This window comes from Mustela nigripes, chromosome 13, assembly GCF_022355385.1.
Source record: "Mustela nigripes isolate SB6536 chromosome 13, MUSNIG.SB6536, whole genome shotgun sequence".
Taxonomy (NCBI): domain Eukaryota; kingdom Metazoa; phylum Chordata; class Mammalia; order Carnivora; family Mustelidae; genus Mustela; species Mustela nigripes.
This window is the reverse complement of record NC_081569.1, coordinates 16,780,907-16,804,105: the sequence shown is the minus strand read 5'-3', so window position 1 is coordinate 16,804,105 and position 23,199 is coordinate 16,780,907. Positions and strand designations below refer to the sequence as shown.

General features: G+C 49.6%; 1 protein-coding gene across 1 annotated transcript in view; it reads left to right on the top strand.

Annotated features, from left to right (window-relative positions):
• IGF1R (insulin like growth factor 1 receptor) overlaps nt 1-23,199 on the top strand; it is a 291,050-nt gene that overhangs the window by 33,431 nt on the left and 234,420 nt on the right. Inside the window, exon 2 of the mRNA XM_059371653.1 lies at nt 19,618-20,163. Within this exon, the coding sequence (XP_059227636.1) occupies nt 19,618-20,163 (546 nt within the window). The remainder of the gene's footprint in view (nt 1-19,617; nt 20,164-23,199) is intronic.

Here is a 23,199-nt window from a genome sequence, read left to right as displayed (position 1 = left end):
ATCTTCCTATCTCGCACCCTTGTCCTGCTCCCAGTCCTCGCTGACCCCCATTTGACCCTCCGTCTCTACGAATTTGACTGCTCTGGGGACCCGAGAGAAGTGGCATCGAGCACCATTTGTCCTTTTGTGTCCGGTTCATTCACTTACACGATGTTTGCAAGGCCTACCCACGTGGTAGCCTATGTCAGAATTTCCTTTCTTTTCAAGGCTGAGTCATATTCCGTTATTGGGATAAACAGCACTTTGTATATCCATTCATCTGCCCGTGGGCACGTGGTCGCTTCCATCTTCTGGCGACTGTGCAAAATGCTGGTATGCACGCGGGCGTTCCGATATCTTTGTGAGTCCCTGCTCTCGGTTCTTGGGGTGTGTACCCAGATGGGGGATTGCTGCATCGCGTGGTGACTCTGTGTAGGGTTTTCGAGGAGCCACGATACTGTTTTCTACCACTGCGGTGCTGTTTTACGTTCCCACTAGCCCTGCGCGCGGGGTCCGGCTTCAGCACATCCTCGTCCATGTTTGATCTGTTTGTGCAGCGGATTGGTAGTAGCCATCCTAATGGCTAGGGAAGGGGGCTTATTTTCAATGGGGGCATTTTAGAGTTTAAGCCAATTTCAGTGAAGTGTTGGACTTCTCACGGGCACACGTGGACTGAAAGACTGAAGGTTTTTAGAGGAGGAAAGGAGCGAGAAGGTATGAACGACTGTTGGTAGCTGATTTCGTACTGGTCATTCATTTGCCCCGTGTTTACTAGGCACCTACTATTCTGCAGGCCTGTGCTGGGGAGGCCTTGTGAAAGATCAAAAACAGATGCAATGCAGTCCTTGCTGCCCAGGGGCTCACAGTCCAGTAGGTTAGTTAGTGAGGGCCCAGACACAAGGGGGAAGATAAGTGCCGTCTGGTGCAGGGCAGAGAGTAGAGGAGGGAGATAGTACCAAGGTGATTTTTTAAAAGGTTTTATTTAGTTATGGGGCGGGGGGGGGGGGCAGAGGGAGAGGGACAAGCAAACTCCTCACTGAGCAGGAGGCCTGACGCTGGCCTCAATCCCAGAACCCTGAGATCACAGCCTGAGCTGAAGGCTGACTGGCATAGAGAAGATGGGTGTTTTGGTGGAAGGAGCTACTGAGAAGCCTGTGCGCCTGGTGTCTCAGATACTGGGAAACTAAGGTGGGTTCATACCAGAAACTGAGACTGGTGGTGTTGGCATGGGTCAGATCACAAAGGGTCTTACAAGCCATTCTAAGGAGGTTTGATTTTACCTGGAAGGTGCAGGGAGCCTTTGGAGAACTTGAAGTGAGGAAATGGACACCATCAGATTTGTAGTTTAGGAAGACTGCCTTGGAATCAGGGTAGAGAGTAGATTATAAAGGGTTAGACGTGGGGGTCGAGCCCCCAGCCAGGTGTGTGCTGTGTAGTAACCAGGGAAGGAGTGGTGGCAGTGACAGTGAGGGCTTGGAATAGATGCCACCACATCCCAAAGTGGCCGTTGCGTAATGGTTAAATTCAGACCAAGAAAAGTTCAAAGGACAGCTCTCAGTCTCGTTTGGCCTTCAGACTTTAGCTTTGCCAACCATGGCCTCCAGCGGAAGGTGGAAGTCACTGATCGCTCAGCTGAAAGTAAAACTCAAGACCGCTGGCCCCTGTGCCATGACAGGAGTGTGTGTAGAGACGGATGACTTAGGTCCACCCACCTGGGGGTTTTTGCTCATGGGACTGCAGCAGAGGCCACGTGTTCTGCAGCTTGTGGCGAGAGACAGAGGCTGTTAGGGAGGGCACAGGGCCTAGTGGTCGAGGGTCTCTGCCTGCCTGCTTGCTTGGTATTTAAAGGAGTAGGTCGCTGCCCACCAGGCTTCCCTGGGCGTTCTCCGGCAAGCCAAACCTGGACTCATGTTTCAGGCGTGAGTGCAGGGGTTGGGTTTGTGGATTTCAGCCCTGGCCCGTTTTCATCACGATGCTCTTGCTCACTACACACAGTGGTACCTGGGTGTGTTAGGACCGTATTTTGCCAACTGTGTCCCATTGTGCGGCATCAGTAGGTGTGGGAATGATGTTATCATCTCTTTTCTGGGGAGATGGTTCAGAAGACACGTTAGGATCCTGCCATACTTGCCTGCCATGGTGGGTATCTGTTCCCATGTTCCTGGAGCTCACCGGGCGCTGTAGTGGAGAGCAGCATCAGTACCCTGCAGACCCTGTTGGAGAGAAGGATTCTGTTTCCAGTGGTCTAGCGGACCTGTGAGTGTGTGTGTGGGGGGGGGGGGGCTGTGGGCCATGGTGGGGAGTTATGGGCACATGGCCCTGGAAGCAGGACGACAAAACGCTTGTCTGCTTCTTTGGGTGTGGTTTAGGGCTAAGGAGATACAGCAAGGAAGGAGTAACCTGCGAGCGTTTATTGTCGTTTTGATGCTGATTATAACAAAAATGACATGCTTTCCGTAAAACCCTTAACCAGAAGGGACGGTGCAAGCGCCCCGAGCCCCCTCCTGCTCCTCTCTCTTCAGACTCTTGTTCCTTCCATCTACTTCCCACAGGTGAGCTTTGCAGATACTCACCACGCACAGCAAAATGTCGTGACCTCGGTCTTTTTAACACATCAACGTGCAATTTGTGGTTTTTCGATCCACTGTGTCTTGGATGTCTTCCTGTAGCGGAGTGATACTTTGTTTTTAAAATGGCTTTGGGTGTAGAAGTAATCCATGAATATATGCTCCTTGCAAAATGAAAATGGCACATTGCAGAGGGGAAGGTGACGACTGTAACCGGTCTGTCCTCTCCCTGCCCCCGGAGGTAACCACCCCTGACCGCTCAGCGAGTGGCCCTCCAGGTGTTTTCTCCTGTGTGTGTATGTAGACACTGGTATAAACTGGGGAGGGGGTTGGTAGGTGAGAACGGGAAGCACCTGCAGAGTGATACAGCTCTGGTTTTGGGGGCAGGGGGGAAGCTGCAGAGGGAGAGGGAGAGAGAGAGAATCCCAAGCAGACTCCATGTTCAGTGTAGAGCCAGATGTGCGTGCGGCTTGATCTCACAACTTTGAGATCATGACCTGAGCCGAAGTCAAGTGAGACGCTTAACAAACTCAGCCACGCAGGTGCCCCTAGATAGTTAAAAAAAAAAAAAAAAAGGCAAAAACAAAAACATAAATATGATCCCTAATTGTCCTGAGCCCTGCTCCTTTTAAATACTCTTTTCTGTTAGAATAGTTTTAGATTTACAGATGAGCTGCCGCGACAGTACGGAGTTCCTGCCCACCCCTTCACAGCTTTCCCTCTAATGTTGCGCGTAGTCAGCGTCACTGCGTTACTGTTCATTACCTACACTCGGTACTGGACTCGGATCTCACCAGGGTTTGCCCAGTAATTCTTCTCTTGTCCTGGCATCCCACGCAGGACCTTGCATTGCGTTTAGTCTCTGTGTCTCCATCAGTTCCTCTGGTCTGTGACGGTTTCTCAGACTTTCCTTGGTGGCTGTGACTGCTCTGAGGAGCACTGGGCAGGTGTATGGGGATTGTCCCTTCATTTGGGTTTGTCTGATGGTTTTCCTGTGGAAACGGGGTTCATGGGTTTGTGGTGGGAAGACCCCGGAGGTAAAGAGCTTTTCTGCTCCAGCCTGTCCAGGGAACACGCTGTCAGTGTGTCTGATCCCCAGGGATATTATCTCTGACACCCTACCCCCCCCCCCCCCCCCCCCCCGGCTGATGTAGCATTCACCGGGCTTCTCTCCTAGAAAGGGCTTTTTAAAAATCAGCTACGTATCGATACTCTCTGTTCTTTCCACTTGCTCTGGATTGATCGCGGTAAGGAGGACTTGCCGTTTCTGTGAAAGATGGACATACAAGTTGTGTCCCAGTTTTTGATTTTATAAATAAGATTCCAGGGAATACTTTCTGTCCATTTGCCCCAGCTATGGGCAGGGTGGTCCCGAGAAGCTAGGGACTGGGTCCCAGGCTTTGGGCATTCGGATGGGATTTTTGTGTTGACGTTGCCTTCCCAGAATGGTCGTAAATGTGCCATTGACACATTGCCTCATGTCTCCCCCAAGCTTGGTGTTATTAGATTTGCAACTTTTTGCTAATCTGAGAATTTAAAAATGTTTTAGTTCACATTAATCACAGGAAGCGTGTTGATGATGCCCTGGAAAACCAGAATGTCGTTGAGCACAAGGACTAGACCCCGCAGTAACATTTGCTGAGCATTTATTTAGTACAAAATTCTGAGAGGAAAAAAAAAGTCGTGATCTGTTCCCGAGGAATCAGAGCCTTCATTTAAAAATCTCTTTTCCCCACGGCATCCACCTAAGATAGTCTCCTAGGGGCTCTGGGTGTTAGTTGGTTAAGTGTCTGCCTTTGGTGCAGGTCATGATCTCCAGGTCCTGGGATCGAGCCCTGCGGTGGGCTCCTGGCTCAGCAGGGAGTCTGCTTCTCCCTCTCCCTTCACCTCTCCCCCTGCTCAAGCGCGCGCTCTCTCTCTCTCTCTCCCTCTCCCTCTCCGTATGTCTCTGTCTCAATTGAATAAATAAAATCTTAAAAAAAAAAATTCTCCTTGGGCATAGGCACCAGGATTTAAATACAGAAAGCTCTCAGTAGATGCTAGTCTTGGTGGGATGCGGGAGTGGTCAAGCCACGTGAGAACCTTGGAGTCCTTTGTGTCCAGGGTTATTACACTTAGCCAGGGGTTTGGCTCCTGTCTCCTTTGCCCAAGGCACTGACTTCCATAGCGAGCAGGGAGGGGCAGTGGAGCATGTGCAAGACCACTCCCTCCCCTCCAGCTGAGTTGCTTGATGCCATGTGAGCACCTGCTCCTCAGTGCCCCTCCATCGGATGTCCAGCAGCGGGGCTAGGACTGGGAGCCCCATGAGGCCGGGTCCAGAAGGAGTGGAAGGCAGCTGGCGTGAGAGGTGCTGGGCCTGGGCTGGAGAGCATTATCCCTGCCTGTTAGTAGTGTCACCCTGCATGTGGGGGGACAGGCTTTATCACTCTTCTGCAGGGACTTGAGGCTTTGGTTCAGATTTTTTTCCTCCTTTGCAAACAGCTCCACTGGAATTGTGTACTCGGCAGGGCCCCGGGAAGGCTGGTCTGCCCGGCTCCCGAGCACAGCTACTGTCCAGTGGCCCTTGCCTCCAGCTGCAGAACACGAAGGATGTTGCTGACCTGGTCGGGGGGGCTCTCTGGGGCCGGCTTCTCCCCCCACGTGTGGACCACAGAGGCCGGCCTTGTCCGAGCGCCACGTGTGGGGCTGGCTCTGCCTCCCCAGGGCCTGTTTGTTCCTGCAAGGATGGTTTTCTCTGTTTCCCGGCTGTCTGTGGTAGAAATCATAAAGGCTGCACCCCGTGTTACCCTGAAGAGGGAAGATGGGAGAAACTCTGGCCTCTCTAAGGGAAGGTGCCAAGGGCGGGGCTTCTCCTCCGCACCTGTGTTCTCTCCGGCTCCCATCCAAATTGTGTCTGCTACCCTGGACCGAGGAGCGCTGGCATTTACGCCGTCGTGCTGAACTGCCATGCTTCCATTAGTTTAATTCTGCAAGCTAAAATTCATAATTGTTCTTGTCTCTGTGGATGTACCTTTTAAGCAAATTAGCCCAGTAACAGGCTGGGGTGTGAGGGTGCAGGGAAACCGAATTGGGTATCAGGGGGCTACTTAGAGGAGTGTCATTCTATGCCAGGCTCATTCATCCTCTATGACAGTCCGTCAAGTGGGCGTGCGTGTCACCCCTTCACTAATGAGAAGGAGCCTTGGGCAGGCTCCAGGGCCCTGGATGTACCACTGGGTGGCTTTGCGAGCACCTGCCACCTTGCTGGAGTGAGTGGGGACGGCTGCATGGCTTCACCCCCTTGCCTCAGGGCCTCCGGCTGCAGGGCCCTGGTCCCGGCACCCCTGAGCCTGCTTGAATGGAAGGCCGGGAGGAGGGGGGATGCCAATGCTGATGCTGATGGAGGGAGACGTTGCCTCTCACTGCTCACTGCGTGGTTTAAAGGCAAGAGTTGCTCATGCTTGTCCAAGTTCTCCATATAGTCGAGAATTCCATTGTTCCCTACCTGAATGTGTAAAGAAAAAAAAAAAACTTCTCAATGGCTCTGGAAGAACAGAGATTTTTCGGTTGGGCTGGTAGCTCTCTTAACGTTGTGTGATCTGAATTTCAGCATCAAATAAAGAACGGGGGTGCTTAGGTCGAGGGGGCTGCCTTCTCTGTGACTTGTGGAGGAAAGTTTGACCCGTTTCTGAGTAGAATTGTTACAAAGAGCAAGGTGTGGAAAGATAACTATTTGAGTGTCGAGATAAAGGTGGGTCTGTGATTTCGTGGGGGCGCAGAGAGCGATGAGGAGCAGTTGTCTGGTCGAGTTGAAATCCTGTGTTCCAGATTTGCGAGCTCCGTCTCCATCCACTGAGGACACTATCACATGGACAGGAAGAGTTCTTGTACTTGGGTGAGATTGTGTCTTTGGTCTATTTTTTCCCCGTGGTTTGTGAACAACAACAAAAAAAGAATTTGACATTCTGCAGTGGAGTTAGCTTATGGCGATAGTTTATGCTTTTCGGTGGAACATGAGGTCGGAACCACGAACAGTTAACCTCCTCAGTCACCGTCTTGTCCCTGGGTATGTTGATGGGGATACTTGTAAGGCTCTTTTCCTGTGACGGGTCAGAGCTCCGGGCTTGACAGGAGTGTCTACCCTGAGAGCCGTTAAAGGGGTGCCGATGATGGTCAGAGGGTCCTGGGGTGTGCGCGTGTGGAGAGGGGCTCTCTCACACCCATGCACATGGCTGTGGTGGCATCCTTGCCACCTCGAAGAGCCTCCGAAGAGGAATTCTCTGCTCCAGGGTGGTGGGAGGAAATCAAGATTTAAGCCCCAGTTCTGCCCTGCTCCTCCCGTAACAGAGTGACCCTCGTGGGTCATTTGGTTGTTTAGTCTTGGTGTCCTCCACTGTAAACAGGGCAGACGATACAGCTGCAGAGTTAGCAGTAAATGCAGTCAGGCTTATGAGATCTCCATAGACCTTTATTACCTCTTTAGGCAGCTCTGCCTGTCTTCAAGTAAATCCCACTGTGTGTTCTCCTGTGGAGCCCACATCTGTTCCCCTGTGGGGGTCCGAGTTCAGGGTCACATAGGACCCTGCAGCCAGGAGAGGAATTTCTGGTGCCTGCTCCTTCCTGGTGTCCCGTGGCTATTGTCCCCTTTGGTCTCATCTCTTTTCAACTATGGAGACAGAAACCCAGTTTGGGGGAGCTCTCCTCTGGCCCCTTACTCTCTGCTAAGCCTCCCTTAGTACAGTCTAAGACCACCTGACTTTTTCTTTCTTTCTTTCTTCTTTTTTTTTTTTTTTTTTTTGGCAGCTACAACGCCCCATCATCACATGCAGAAATTATATCCAATTAAATCTCCCGAGTCTTTTTCACACCTCCTACATTTGTGCATTTCTTTTTTTTGCACCCAAGTGTCCAAATAACATTATTTCCTCTCGATTGCAATTCCAATCTGTTGATCTTTTTAGCTCTTGACTCTGTCATCCAATGTATTTGCCATCTCTCCTAGAAACTTGGCATCCTTGAATTAGATAAACATTTTATCTGTGCTGTCGTTCAAGTAATTGATAAAAATGTTGAAACATACAGGACGCAGAAAGAGCCCTGTGACCTTCCACTTTCTTTGGGCCATTCATTCATCAGCGCCTTGGAGGGTGAATTGCACGTTTACCCAGCTTGTCTAATGTAGCTCATCAAGGGTGTGATGAGATTTTAACAAGGCACTGTAGATCAAGTCTAGTGTCCCCACGATCTACCAATTAAAAAAAAAAAATCCTAAGGAAAAAAAAAATCCAAAAAAATCACAAGTCCTTGTGGGTTAGGATGGCTTAAGGCTTATGACCCATGGCTTCATACTACAGCAGTGTGTTTCTTTTATTCGGACTTTGGTTGATAAGACTGCTGGAGTGCAGTAGGGAATGTTGCTACTGGGTCGCTTGGGTTTTGGACTATTAGCTAGAGCAGGGTGGGATTGAGCGAGAGGTGTTTAACTGATCTTTTTGGGGGAGGTCTGGGAGGGCATGGTTCAGGATATCCTCTCCTGCCAGGACAGCGAGAGTGGCCTCAATGGGCCACTGACCAGGCTGGTGGGTGGACACCCCCGAGGCATGGATGGAGAAATCCCAAATGCAGAGGGTACATGGTCTTGGTAGAAATTACAGCATACCTCAGTGAAGGAGTCAGGGATGTATCGGCCTCCAGATGCCTGGGTAAGAACAGAGTGGAAAAAATACCTCTCTGGAGGTGTTGGAGCCGAGTAATAAATGCAGATATGATAGAGGGTACAAAGACCTTCACAAGAGTGGGAGTGATAATGGGTGGTGTGGGCAGGCTGGAGTGTGATTCCCCCTTGTCATGCTTCCTCTACCGCATCTTACAAGGCAAAGAGCTGTGTGGAGGTACAGCCGTATCTGGCCATAAGATACAACTTGCCGACACCCAGAGCTAGAAGATTGAGCAAATGGAGCAAGGGCTATTCTGCCTTTGGGTTGTATCAGATCATGAGGGTCAGCCACAGGCTCATTTGAAGAGGTGGTGACTTGCATGGGGGTTTTAGCTTCTGCACTCCATAGGGAGGGGCACATGGGCGTCCATCTGTGTGACCACTTACACCTGCCGCAAGTGCTCAGAGCCATTTCCCCTGGGGAGTCTGTGCGGGACTCTTGCTGAGACCTGCTCTTTGTGCCCCGAGGTCTGGCTAGGTGCCACCCCACAGCCATGCCTGGCCTGGAGGCAGTGTTCTGAATGCCCCGCCTGTCTGGGAGCCTGCTTTCGTTCCTGCTGGGCTCTCCTTGGGCCTCTCTGGTGGATGGGCAGCACAGCCTGTCTTTAGCTCTCCGTTTACTGTTGTGTGACCCACTGAAGGGGCAGAATAAAATGCAGTGAAAGCTTTTTCTTCTTCTTGAAAGAAAAAAAAGTGTGGTCAAATACACATAACATGAAATTCACCATCTTAACCAGTTTTCAGTGTACAGTCCTGTTAAGTACATTCGCATTGTGGCACAGCCAATCTCCAGAACTCTCTTCATCTGGAAAAGAGGAGACCCTGCACTGGTTAACCAACAACTCCCCCTCCCTGCTTCTCACGCCCTGCACGTGCCATTCTGCTTTCCATCTCTGTGAATCGGACCACTGTAGCTAGTGGAATCATACAATATTTGTACTTCTGTCCTGGCTAATTTTACTCAGCAGGGGGTCCTCCAGGTTCCTTTGTGCTGTAGCAGGTGTCTGAAGTCCCTTCCTTTTTAAGACCAAATAATATTCCTGGTATGAATAGACCACATTTTGTGTGTCTGTCCGTCCATCAGTGGACACTTGAGTTGCTTCCTCCTTTCGGCCCTTGGGAATGATGCCGCTATGGACATGGGTGTGCAGTCCTCTCTATTTTTGTTTAGTTACTGACCACTGCCCAGATGACCACTCCTAAAGTCCTTATTTTTATGGTATTCATGCCCAGGCTCCTCCATGGTCGTTCTGTCTCTTTGTGAGGGCTGAGGCCATGCATCTGTCTGGGGTTTTCCCCGTTGGTTTCTTTAGCACCTTCTGTTCCAGGCGCTGTTCCCTTTGTCCTTCTCCAGAGGCCATGCTTTAGTTCTCTTCCTGCTCTCCTCGGACCGCTCCCTCCCCTTTCTTCTCCGCTGCTTCAGTCTCTGCCGCCCCCTCCCCCAGCTCCACGTGGCCCCAGCTGCCATCAGCAGCTCCTGGTGTGTGTTCCTTTTGGTGAGACTTGCTTGTCCCGGGACAGCTGTCTCTGGGCATCAGAGATCTGGTGTCCTGTCATGTTTCCTGTGATGGCTCTTTGCTGTAGGGATGTGTTGACTCTTGGGACATGCAGCAGGAGCAGCTGAGTGTGCATCAGGCCTGTGGTGCTGACTCCATTCGTGTGGCGGCAGTTGAACCTGGGAGTCTGTGTTAGAGACATGGGGTGTGCTGGTTTTAGGGCCCCGCCAGGACAAGCCACTCCAGGAGGGCAGGAATAATATGTTGATTTTGTTCCCTGCTGACTTCTGAGCCCCGGGGAAGTATATATCTGCATGCTGTAGGTGTTTTATCAGTATTTGTGGGAGGACTAAATAAATATAGTCCCAAACCTGCATCTGAATTGTGGGGAAACTGAGGCACAGAGCAGGGAAACGGCTGACCTCATGCCAAGTGGCAGGGCGTCCCCTCCCCTCTGACAAAGGCCCCAAATCAACTAAAAGTCCTCAACAATTCCAGAGACAGACCTTTCACACCAGATCCGTGAAGACGTGCAGCCTGGTGCAGGGGGAGCAGGGGAGGGGGGGACTCGTACCCGGGTAATGAGTTTGTGTAGATAACAGGCTAATTGCAAGAGTACGGGTCACTCGAGGTAACTGGAACATTTTATAATATTTTTGAAATGAGGATGTGAACTGGAATGATGTAACGTGTTCTATAAAAGCCGGTGAGATAGGATGGGGGCCACAGGGCTGACTTTTATTTGGAAGGTTAGCCTGGTTCTGAGCAGAAAACCCAAAGTCAAGAGAGAGGGGAGAAGGCGGCAGGAGGAGCCTGTATTTTCCAGGTCAGGCTGCAGCTTCTGGACTTGCCTCCTCCTGGCTCTGTAGCTCCCCTCCTCTAGCCCACCGGGACCCATAGCGCCATCCACTGGCTGCACAGATTCCCTGTTTGGTGGTTCAGGGTGCAGCCTGGCCTGCACTTGCCTGCCTGGTGGTGGTGCTTCCCTGGGAGGCCTGGCAGCAAAGCCTGATGCAGCTCCCACTGGGCCCATGGGGGGCTGAGTGGCTGGTAGTGGGTGGGAGGTATAACCAAGGGAGTCTAGTCCTTGTGTGCCCTTTCATCAAAAAGGCAACCAGCCCTCAGCTCAGGTCATGATCCCAGGGTCCTAGGATTGAGCCCCGCATCAAGCCCCGCATCGGGCTTTCTGCTCAATGGAGAGCCTGCTTCCCTTCCTTCTCTCTCTGCCTGCCTCTCCACGTGCTTGTGATTTCTGTCTGTCAAATAAATAAATAAAATCTTAAAAAAACAAAAAGGCAACCAGCTGGGGGGCCTGGGGGGCTCAGTTGGTTAAGCATCTGCCTTCTGCTTAGATCATGATCTCAGAGTCCTGGGATCTCAGAGTCCCTACTCAGCAGGTAGTCTGCTTCTCCCTCTCCCTACGCCCCTTCAACCCTCCATTCTCTCTCTCTCTTTCTCATATAAATAAATATTTTTTAAAAGATTTTATTTATTTGACACAGAGAGATTACAAGCAGGTAGAGAGGCAGGCAGGGTTGGGGCGGGGGGCAGGGAAGTAGGCCCCCTGGTGAGCAGAGGGCCCAATGTGGGGCTTGATTCCAGGACCCTGAGATCATGACCTGAGCCGAAGGTAGAGGCTTAACCCTTTGAGCCACCCAGGCGCCCCTAAGTAGAATATTTTTTAAAAAGGAACCAACCATTGGGACTGGGAATAGTTAAAAAGGATTCAGGGCTCTTATAAATAAAGATGATTTAAAATATAGAGACTTAGAATATTGGACTTTCGATAGTTTAAGATCAGAAAGGAGTTTGGAATCACCATGAGAGCAAGCAAAGTTGTTTTCATGAAGACCCAGGAAAATAGGTGTTCTTCCATCGGAGCAAAGACGGCTTCGTTCTGTACCCATCTCTGAAGTTCCAGATGCTTTATGTGTTGGGGACACTGGGGCTTATGTTCCCTCCAGTCTTTGAAGTATTTCCCAGTGAAGTTTCCATTTCTTCATTGGAGAGGCAGGATGTAAACATCTCAGCCCGCTTTATGAATTCTTTGCCACATTGTAGCGCGCTCTGTTAGTGCTCTGGAGCCTTCAGGGCTACATCTTATGTGTGAATGGGTTTTTAGATGATGTTTATATGTGTGATAGAGATGGCTCTTCCACGGGCCAGTGGAGGACAATTTGCGCCTTGAAAAATACACTTAATTTTTAATTTCTGTTTGGAAAGTCACCTGCACCATGCAATCCCTTGCATTCTTAGGACTGTCCTTAGCTGTGGAGGGTTTGTCAGGTGGTAGGGACTGCTTGCCTGGCTAGTAACATATCAATTACATGTACAATGTAAACACATTCTCCTTGACGCATGAAGATAAAAAAGGCTTAACATGAATTGTGTCTATTTACACTTACATAGAAAATTCTACTCTAACAAACTCTGGAATATCCGTAGTGTTTGTTATCACAACATTGTCCTCCCCCCCCCCCCCCCCCCCCATTTCTGATTTTTTGGTTCCTTGCGGGCAGGGAAGGAGTGGGCAGGGACAAAGCCATGCCTCCCCTTCCCTGCGTGCCCAGGGACTAGGGGCTGCGGATCCAGCAGCCAGGGGTGGACAGCCCCTCCCTCCGCCTGACACCCTGCCCCCTTGCCTTTCCTGGCAAGACCCTGCTTGTTTTTTCAGACCATCCTCAGGGATCCCCTCCTCTGAGATGGCTTCCTGACCTCCCTAGAGATGGGGAGTTGTGGGCCTGCAGCCCTTTTCATTGACCTGTTAAAACTTTTACCTCACTTAATTTGGCCCTGGCTGAGGAGAGAGGTGGTTGCTCTGTCTGCTTGTCCAAAATTCACATGAATTTTGGACTCACATGAATACACATGAATCCTCTCCTAACCTCTTAAACGAGCGTGGCTTTCACAGAGTCCAGGGTTTTAGAGTGCTAACTTATTGGTTCCAAAGAATTCATTTTATGGGATGTAAAGAACTTGTATAGAGGGCCAGTGTCGGGGTGGGGGAAGGGAATGGTCATGTTGTATTGAACTTTACCACCAAGAACCAGAGGTGACACTGGTTGACTAACGTTTTACTCATTCTGCCTACAGACCTGTAGTAAAATGCTAATGATGCTTCCCAATGTCTGTTATTTCCATCTGTGAGTTAAGACTGCCCCATATTTTCAAGAAGAGTTGATTAGATTTAAAAACATTTTTTATTAGGTAACTACCTCTGATCATCTTTCATGGAATTGGGTGTCAGAGGCTAATCAACAAATTTGTTCATTTCCCCCTTTGTTGTGTGTTGTTAATATTTAGTTCGGGGCAATGGAATGGTTGAATGTTTTTAAGGAATGTTTAATTTATGTAGTAACATTGCTTAAAGCTCAGTGCTGGCCACAGGAACACAAAAGCACACCTCTGATCTTTAGGACAGCTTCCTTAGGGTACCTGTGTGAACAGCTCATTTTTCAGGCTTTGGAAGGGTACCTCACTTCTTGGGGGCAGGAGCCTGTAAATGGCCCTGAGGACTCGGACCCATCCTGTTTCTCCTTTTCAGGACACAAGACTGTGTTTAGCGTAGAGCATATACGGAAGCCGTTACTGAATTCCTTCTATAGCTTTTCCATATCCTTAGATACGCAGCTTCTCTTTTGGGGGTTTTCTCAGGTAACTGCTTGTTATTAACCCTTCTCATAGTAGCAAATCTTAGGATTTTATTTCCCAAATATGTATAGTTTGTTTTTTCCATTCACTTAAGTCCCTAGAGCAGAAATTCTACCTTTGATGTTTTAAAAAAAATATGTAGAAATTTATTGGGAGCAGTGTCCTTTCAACTGAAAGACTTAATTTTAAAAATCTTATTTTAGGGGCACCAGGGTGGCTCAGTGGGTTAAAGCCTCTGCCTTTGGCTTGGGTCATGATCTCAGGGTCCTGGGATGGAGCCCCGCATCAGACTCTCTGCTCAGCAGGGAGCCCGCTTCCCCCCTCTCTCTCTGCCTGCCTCTCTGCCTCCTTGTGATCTCTGTCTGTCAAATAAATAAATAAAATCTTAAAAAAAAAATCTTATTTTGGGGGAAATGATTTCTACCTCCCAGGTCCTCACCTGCCTACCTGCCTCCAAGGGGGCCTGGCTTGGGTACCAGGCCACCCTGCGCCTCCCATCCACATCCCTTCCTGGGCCCTCTGCTCCGCACTGGCGGTCTTCCATCTGTTTCGTTCTGCCGTTCCTGTTCGCTGGCTTTGGGCCTGCTGCCCAGGCCTGCTGGCCCTACCTTCCAGTGTGTTCTTTCCCTCTGCTTCCTGTTTGCCTTCATCTCCATAAGCTTCGATGATTTTTTGAGGGCTGGCCTGAGAGCTCCCATTCCAGTGCCTTCCTTCAAGTCGAGTTTTGAGTTATCTGTTGCTTTGAAAAGGGAGAAACAGTGTTTTGCAATTTCCTTTTAATCATCAGTGAGTAGTAGCAAGGGTGTGTCTCTCTCTCATGTGCTGTGTGGAATATTTACTCCTTCTGTGCTTGTATCATTTCATGGCACCAATGAAGCATGTTGTATTCTCTTTCCTGTTTGTGGCTTGTGCCTTTGGAAGGCTGTGTTATCATTCCTGGTCCAGCTGGGTTTTCCTTCTTCTGTTCCTATCACAAAATACCCCAAAGGCCGACAGTATCACGAACAGAATCCAAAACAGCTGGTGGCCGGGACCTGCCTCTAACATTGTGGCTTGGGCTTGTCTTCTCTTTAGGAGCAAGTGGTTAGTTTCTTCCTCCTTTTTTTTTTTTCTTCTTTTCTTCTGCCAATGGGGGGAGAGTGTCCCATGGGGAGACGGTTCTTTCACTTGAAGAATCTGTCCATTCCAGCTCTGTCATGCGGCTTGTTAACTGAGTGGTCTACACAGGCAGGGAACGGGAGGCAGAGGGAAGCCGATTCTTTCCTAGGGTCTGTTTCAATGACAGTATGAAAGGTTGGCAAACTTTGGTTAGGAGTCTTCATGCTCTTTCGCTGGTACTGAATTTTCTGGTCCTTGGGAAAGGATAGCAAACAAACAGTTGCCTAACACTGTACAGTATGATCAGACACACACTGGAGGCAATGCTAGATGCCCTCCAAGCACTCCTCTACACGTACGTACGTTCATCATTTAAGAGCTAACTAATACACTTATTTGATGATGACACAGAAGGACTACAGAACTTTAGGTTGGGCTTAGGAAAACACAAATAGCATAAAAGCAAAAAAAAAAAAAAAAAAAAAAAAGACTTCTATGATGAGTCCCTGACCTGAAGCTATCGTTGGGTGGTATTCCCTGGTTTTGAGGGTACTTTGGTGGCAAATACCTGAGAGGCTTTGTTCTCTCTGTTCCACTTTAGGTTCCTTGTGGCCCCGGTCGGGCAGCCCGTCTTCCCGGAAGCTGCTGTATGCCCGGATGTTGGGAGACAGGGAGACAGGCAGAACGCAAACAGTATAGAGCCTCTAATTTCAGTGAAGGTCCTAGACAGTGATCACTCAACCTAATACGTCCTTTCAGGTCCCAACTCTTGTCACACATGAAAAGTGCTATAAAAATGGTAACTATAGGGAAATGGGGAGGAGGCAGTTGAGGGGGACCCTCAAAGCTCTGATGAGATGACGTGAGAATAGAGAGCCACAGGATGAGAATGGGGTGGGGGGCATCCGTGTGACTGGAGAAGCACCCCAGTCAGCAGGGGATGAGGAGGAAGGAGCTTGGTGCCACAGCGTGTGAAGCAAGACCATTCCAGCAGCTGAGGTAGAAGTCGACAGGGATGAGCCCCTGTGCAGTGGTGCTGGATCAGCGACGGACGGGGGGGACGGAGGCCGGACCCTGGGGAAGGTGTTGCTCTAGATGAGGCTGGAGATGACAGTGGCTCAGATCAAGGTTAGAACAGTGGGGAGAGGCAGATGTGGAACAATGCATTCATTCCACATGTGAATTAATGGTGTGAACACCAGGCACCGAGTACTGCTTCAGGCCCTGGGGGCATCATGGGGGGGGGGGGATGGACAGTAATTCCCCCTCGTCCTGGAGCCGCCACTGCAGGGGGAGAGATCAGAGGGAGAGACCCTGGGGTGAGAAGAGGGCCTGAAGAGAGCAGACATGCATTAGGAGGGACATGAACAGGGCGGACAAGGAACAGTGGCCTGAAGAAGTAGGGCGTCATGGTGGGCGCAATGCCCCAGTTCCCCATAGGCTTGGGACCTGGTGCCAAGAGGGCTGTTTTTTTCAGCTTCTCTGAGATATTACTGGCATTAATGTAAGTTTAAGGTGTACAATGTGATAATTAGATACGTGTATACATTACAAAATGATTACCATGATAAAGTTAGTAAACACTTCCATCCTCTTACATCAGTGTAATTTAATTTGTGTGTGCATGTGGAGATAACATTTAAGATCAACTCCTCTAACAACTTCCAAGAATACCGTATTGTCAGTTCTAGTCTCCACGCTGTGCCAGGCGAGCCCTAGATCGTATTTATCTTTGAGCTAAGAGTCTGTACCCTTTGACCAGCAGCTCCCTATTCCCCCACCTCCCAGCCCCCGACAAACTACCATTCTAGCTCATCTTTTCTACGCATTTGGCTTTTTTCGATTCTACGTGTATGTGAGAACATAAAGTGTGTGTCTCTCTGTCTGGCACTGCAGTTAGCACAAGGCCCAAGAGGACTGGGCATGTGCAGCATAAGGGGAGACAAGAATCAGGAATGACCCTTTCATTTTCGACACGTGCAATTCAGAGAATGGGAATGCCACCCACTGAGCTATGGGAGCGCCGGAGGCGGATTTTTTGGGGGGAAGGGAAAGAGTTATTAGACACCTAAATGGAGACGTTGAGTAGGCAGATGGGTGTCAACTCTGTAGCTGCCCCAACGGTATGCAGTTGACAAGCAGTGTGTGGGTGGCACAGGAGGCCACCGTCCACGTGAGAGGACAGAGAAGGGGAGGCTGAGGCCAGAGAGCAGCATTTGGAGGTCAGGTGGGAGAAGAGGGGTGAAGGAGTGCGTGGAATCAGAGAGCCCTTGGGAAGGAGGCGATGTCAAGTGGCTGAAAGGGTCAAGTCACAGGAGGACAGGGACCAGTCATTGGCTTTGATAACGTCATCAGGGGCTCTGCAAAGAGTGCTTCAGTATCATGATTGGGGCAGAAGCTTCGTCAGAGTGGTTTGGGGGTGACTCGTTGGTGAGGATGCTGAGAGCTGGGGTAATCCAGAAACCATGGGTCAAGTTCCACTTCTCCAGATCTGCTTCCTCATCTTCAAAGTGGCGATGATACTATGTAGTGTGGGATGCTACTGAAAGGCTCCCATGAGGTAAAACAAGATGAAACAAAGCTTTCTTCATAGCCTTTGTCCGGCATGGAATGTTCTCAGACGTTCTCAGAGCGCTGGTTCTCCCATTCTCTTCTCTGTTGTAGAGGCTTCATTTTCTCATCAGTGAAAGAAGGCAGTTGGACCAAGTGAGGTGTGAGGTTCTAGGTTCTCAAGCCTTGCCCACTCCTCAGCTCTTGGGTCTCCTGGACCCCATTCCCTGCCTGCCAGTCTCTGTCCAATTTGTGTCTATGGCTCTAAGCCCCGCTGAACCTCTCTCCCCTTTTCCCTCACCTGCTCCACTTCGATTCTGTCTTGTACTGTCTTATACCAGAATTTTCTTCCCAAAAAAGGCCTCCTTTGGACTTCTCTTTCACTCAGGAGTCTTGAGAGGGGCCTCATTCCTGAGATGAAAGTTTCCATCCCCCACCTGTGACCTTTTATGACTTGGATTCTACTGAACTCATTTTTTCTGCTCTTCTCTACACCCCTAGCCATCAGTGTCGCTGGCCCTTGAGTGTATCTTGTTCTCCCTTTTCTCTGGCCTCTGGAATGTTGATACCCAGTTTTATTTTTTTTTTTTAGTGGTTTTTTATTTATTTATTTGAGAGAGAGAGCAAGCACGAGACGGGGGAGGGTCAGAGGGAGAAGCAGACTCCCCACCAACCAGGGAACCCAATATGGGGCTCGATCCTAGGACCCTGGGATCATGACCTGAGCCAAAGGCAGACACTTAATCGACTGAGCCACCCAGGTTGCCCCTTAATACTCAGTTTTTAAATCCTATAGGAGCCAGAGCTTTCCTGGGCACTCCAGTAGAAAGGACCTTCTTTACAGTAAGCTCCAAGGCTACCCCATCTGTCCTGCTTAGTTCCATTCCCATCTACAGTGGATTTACACTGTGTACACCACTGACCACCTTCTGCCTCATATGACAATTGTTTGTCATGGGTCTTAGCTTGTGTCCTTCACCGTGAGCCTCCTCAGAGGGCAGACACGGCTTCTTTGACTCTCTTATAGCGTCCTACGTGTTGAGTGCTCCAAAAATTAATGAATTACATCCATCAGAAAACTTGACTCCGTCTGAGAAGCTTTAATGGAAGGCTTGGGATTATTAAATTGTAAGAAAGGATATTAACCAAGGTTTGTGTCTGTGGGTCTGTGTACGTGTCTAGTATTTTAAAAATAAAGTCTCCAGTATCGAGGCTGTTGTATCAAAAGCTCTTCAGATCTGCGGATGTCTTGGTCCAGCAGTTCTACACCTAGGGATTTATCCCAAGAAAATAGTCTTGGACATTTGCCGAGAATATTCATTGGAGTGGTGTTTATGATGTGAAAAACTGGAGATAAACTAAATATCCAAAGATAGGGGATTGGTTTAAGAAAAATAAAAGAATCAGGGGTGTCTGGGTGGCTCAGTTGTTGAGCATCTGACTCTTGGTCTCGGCTCGGGTCAGGATCTTGGGGTCTTGCCATTGAGCCCCACATCAGACTCTGGGCTCAGTGTGAAATCGGCCTGAGATGATCTGCTTTCCCCTCTCCCTCTGCTTCTCCTTCTGCTCATGCTCTTTCTCTTTCCCTCTCAAATGAATAAATAAAAAAAATAAAATAACTCATGGTGCATATTTGTACCCTAGAATTACTGTCTCCTTCAAGTGGTAACATAGAAGGACATCTATTGACTTGGTGAAATTTTCATATTAAGTGCAGGAAGGAAATCTTTTCTGATTGCCTTTACTTTAATTAAAATACTTCTGGAGAAAGGATCACTGGTATAGGCACTGGTAATAGTGATTATCTTTGGATGTGGAGATACAGATGATTTTTACTGTCTTTCTGCCATCTTTTACCAAACCTCTCTATAGGAAGCTTGTTTTCTTGCTTAATAAAATAATTTTTTTGAAATTGGGATGGCATACCTCTTTTATCCATAGAAATCACACGTTCTTGCCTCTCTGCTGGGTTAGGCTTTGTATCTATATTCATACAGTATTGGGGAAGAACGCAAGGCCACCTGACCCGTGTCAGATGGTAGCAAGAAATGTGAGAACTTGCTTCTTTCGGTCCTTGCTTTGTAGGTCACAGTGACTGTTCTCCCGTGCAGACTTCATTGCTTGGGGTCCTTGTGGCTGGCTGCAGTAGTAGGTTGTTGTTCTGTGGCTGCTGAGCTGTTTGTTCAGACTTTGGGCACTGGGGCCATGCAGGAAGCAGAGGGGTGGGGGTGTGCAGCCTGGCAGGTGCAGAGCTTTGACTGTGCGACCTTGACTCTCGTCTGTGCTCCTGTGTGACCCTGGGCTCTAAGCTGTGGTTTGTACATAAGCAGGGTGGGGATGACCCTCGCCACGGTCCCTGAGGATGTTACACGACATCTGGCCCAGTGCAGACGCGCCGTGAATGGCCGCAGGTACCCCATACCTAACGTTAGTCCCTGGCGAAGAATGGGTCTCCTCACCTTAATCATCATAATTTAGGTGTCCTGAAAAATGGGCCACATTGTGGGTTGGGAAATAGTTCAGAAAACGATTTCCTTGTAACTCAGACATGTCCCGCCCTTGCCTTCTTGTCTCCCCTCAGTCTGCGGGCCGGGCATTGACATCCGCAATGACTATCAGCAGCTAAAGCGCCTGGAGAACTGCACGGTGATCGAAGGCTACCTCCACATCCTGCTCATCTCCAAGGCAGAGGACTACCGCAGCTACCGTTTCCCCAAGCTCACGGTCATCACCGAGTACCTGCTGCTGTTCCGCGTGGCCGGCCTCGAGAGCCTCGGGGACCTCTTCCCCAACCTCACAGTCATCCGCGGCTGGAAACTCTTCTACAACTATGCCCTGGTCATCTTTGAGATGACCAATCTCAAGGATATCGGACTTTACAATCTGAGGAACATCACCCGGGGGGCCATCAGGATTGAGAAGAATGCCGATCTCTGTTACCTCTCCACGGTGGACTGGTCCCTGATCCTGGATGCCGTGTCCAATAACTACATCGTGGGGAACAAGCCCCCGAAGGAGTGCGGGGACCTGTGTCCGGGGACGATGGAGGAGAAGCCCTTGTGCGAGAAGACGACCATCAACAACGAGTACAACTATCGCTGCTGGACCACCAACCGCTGCCAGAAAAGTAAGGGCACGCTGTTGTGGCTTTCCCTCTGCTTCTCTTTCCCCCTCCTGCTCTCCCTTGCCTCCCTCCTCTTCTGAGCGCTGGCGGCTTCCTCTGGGGGTTCTGCAGGGAGGGCGGAGGGCGTGGTTGTGTCACACTGAGGAGGAGGCCGCCTGCTGGGTGCAGGCAGGGGTCTTGGCTGGCTTCCTTTTGCATCCGAGAACTCGAGAACTTGGGCAATGCAGGACCCCGTCATGGCTGCCGTCAAGAGCATCCCAGTTGTGTCCTAGAAATAATCCAGCACCTTCGGGGCCAGAAGCGTGCTGACCTTGAGCTTTGGATTCTAGTGAGAAAGGTGACCTGGTATGCTTCAGAGGTCCCCAGACCCCAGTAGTCAGGGACTGCTTATGCATCAACTGGGTTCATCCTTTGTGGGAAAAGACAGATTTGGTTGTGGCGCGACTTCCTCTACTTGGAATAATGGTTGAATAAAGGGAAGGTCAAAATTCATTTCACATCTTGTGAAAGTGGGGACTTGCGCCCCATGCTTGGTCCCCAGGGACGGTCACGAGGCTTAGGTGTGCCTGTTTATGGCGGAGCACCTCACCGAGGTGGGAGAGCCCTGGACCAGTCCCCTGGAATCCCAGATTCAGGTCGTACTTGCAAGGAACTGTGTAGTGGGTGCCCTCCTATGCCCTGGGCTTCCATTTTTCTTTTCCTCCCCAAAGAGTTGTGCAGATCTTCTGAAATCACCTAGTGAAAGAATTTTGAAATGTGTTCATGGCACTCCAGGTTCCGGGGGTGATATTTTGAAGCCGCTTCTTTATCAGGAACATGCTTTATTCTTCTCTTGAGTATAACTGGACTCTTGAGTTATTGTGATCAATTACCTGGAGACCCAGGTTGTTTGCTATTAGAAGGCAAGTCTGGGCCTTTGCCGCGTTGCTTTCAGCAATGTTCAGGTATGTTGGCTGGGAAGGTTCCTCTCCCTGGTGTGGAAGTCAGTGTGGTAGCTATAAATAGCTATTATTTAATGGTTGGCCCAGTTAAAGACCGAGGAGCTCATGTGTTCTAGCTGGTCACGAAGAGCCAAGGAATCCCAAACTGGTAGGCTTGCCTAAACCATGAAGTGTATAAAATAAACAAATCAAAGGCCAGACCCCACAGGTAGCTGTTCTTTTTGTTCCCAGTCCAGCCAGGGTGGAAGCCGGGAAAGGGAAGGTTTCTTTGGCCCAGCACACACGTTTACGCTATCAATCCACCTGTGTGTCCATGAACATCTGATAAATAAGGGAGGGGTCTCGTTGACTGTAACCAGGACGTTGGATGGCCGAGGACGCCATCAGGCTTCTTGAAGAGTCCTTGTTGGCTGGGGTTGGAGGAAGGTAGGGCGCTGACGTCCCATTTGTGATTGATTAAAACTGTACCCGACCCTTAGGTTACCCACTGGCTTTGAGAAAACAGCAAAAACACCTTTTTAAGGAGTCTTGACCTTTTAAAATTTTGTTTTAAAAGAAAATGGTGTCTTCAGGGGAGGCATCCTGTGTGGTGGGAAGGGGTTGGATGCTGTCTAAGGGGCCCAGGGGACCTTGGACCAGCCAGTCCTTCTGGGCTGTAGTTGGGCATCGTCAGAACATTTCTTAGGGCAGTCTCGTGTTATTCCTTAGTGACAGCCAAACATGCGCACAAAACTGCTTTGGAAACTCATCAGCTCTGTACAAAAGGGAGATGTTATTTAAAAAAGTCATTAGGTGGGCGCTTGTTTAGTGACCTATTTGGTATCTACTCTGGGGTTGCTGTGGACTTACGCTGTTTCTGATCAGCAGGTTGTTGAAGAAGCCGGGAGCAGGGGTGGGTTCTGGGTCCAGGTCTGGTAGCAAGTAATTTAAGTGGCCTGGCCCTTCATTTTTTGTTGTTGTTGTTTGTTTTTTCAATCTGGAGAGATCCTGCCTTTCTCATAGGGATTATTTAAAAAAAAAAAAAAAGGTATTAAAAAAGAAAAGGAAAAATACCAAAAAATCCAATGAGGTTAGATACTGGGCCTTGGTGCTGGTAGAGCTGATGCCGACAGGCCTGTTGGCTGGACCCCTGCTTGCCCAAGGCCACACCCTGCAGCCTTCTCCCCTGCCAGTTGTCTCAGTCTGGCTGACGTGTTTCTGAGATTTTAGGAGGGTATATTTATTGAAAATCCTGAACAGCATTCGAGGAAACTGTCTTCCCTCCATCTTGGGCTTTGAGGAAAACTCCAGCATAGGCAGGTTTCCCTGAGATTTTCCCATTGAACTGGAACTCTCCCTTTGCATGATGTCCCTTGAGACCTGTGCTGTGCGGTGCGACAGCCACTAGCCACATGTGGCTGATTGCATGCTTGAATGTCCTCCGGTGTGAATGGAAACTCGCTTGAAGCCTAAAATACACTGGGTTTCAAAGACGTAGTATAAGGGGAGAAGAAGTAAGGTTATCGCCTTAGTAGCTCGTAATGTATTGACTCTGTGTTGAAATGATAATATTTTGGACCTATAGGTTAAGTAAACTATGTTATTAAATTAAGCTGTTTCTGTAGCTTTTCACATGGTTACTAGAGCATTGACATGACAGGTGGGGCTTTCATTCTCTTCAGAGTCTGCCCCCTATGGCCATGCGTTTTCCTCCCCCACCCCCATCCCTCCCCATCGTGTCTGTGGCTGAGCACTGCGGTGCTGTGGGATTCCTACCCCTCTCCAGCAGGATGCTGACGAACCGTTCAAGGAGCCAGGTGGAGGGCACTGAGTCTGGACAGCATGTCATCTGCCGGGAAGTCAACATGAGCGTTAAGGTGGCCATTGAAAACGATGAAGTGTGGCCAAATCCTATTGAGCTGTTCTTCACAGGGCTGCCTACGGAGGGAGGAAGAGCATCTGGAGAGCTACGTCGAATCAAGGATGTGTGTGAAATTTTTGACATCACGGAGAAACACTCAATTATGGAGTGCCGATACGCGGTTTCTACTTGACGCTCTCCCTTCAACTCCTTCTTTTCTCTCATGACTGTGGCAGCTTCATGGACAGCCCCATTAAG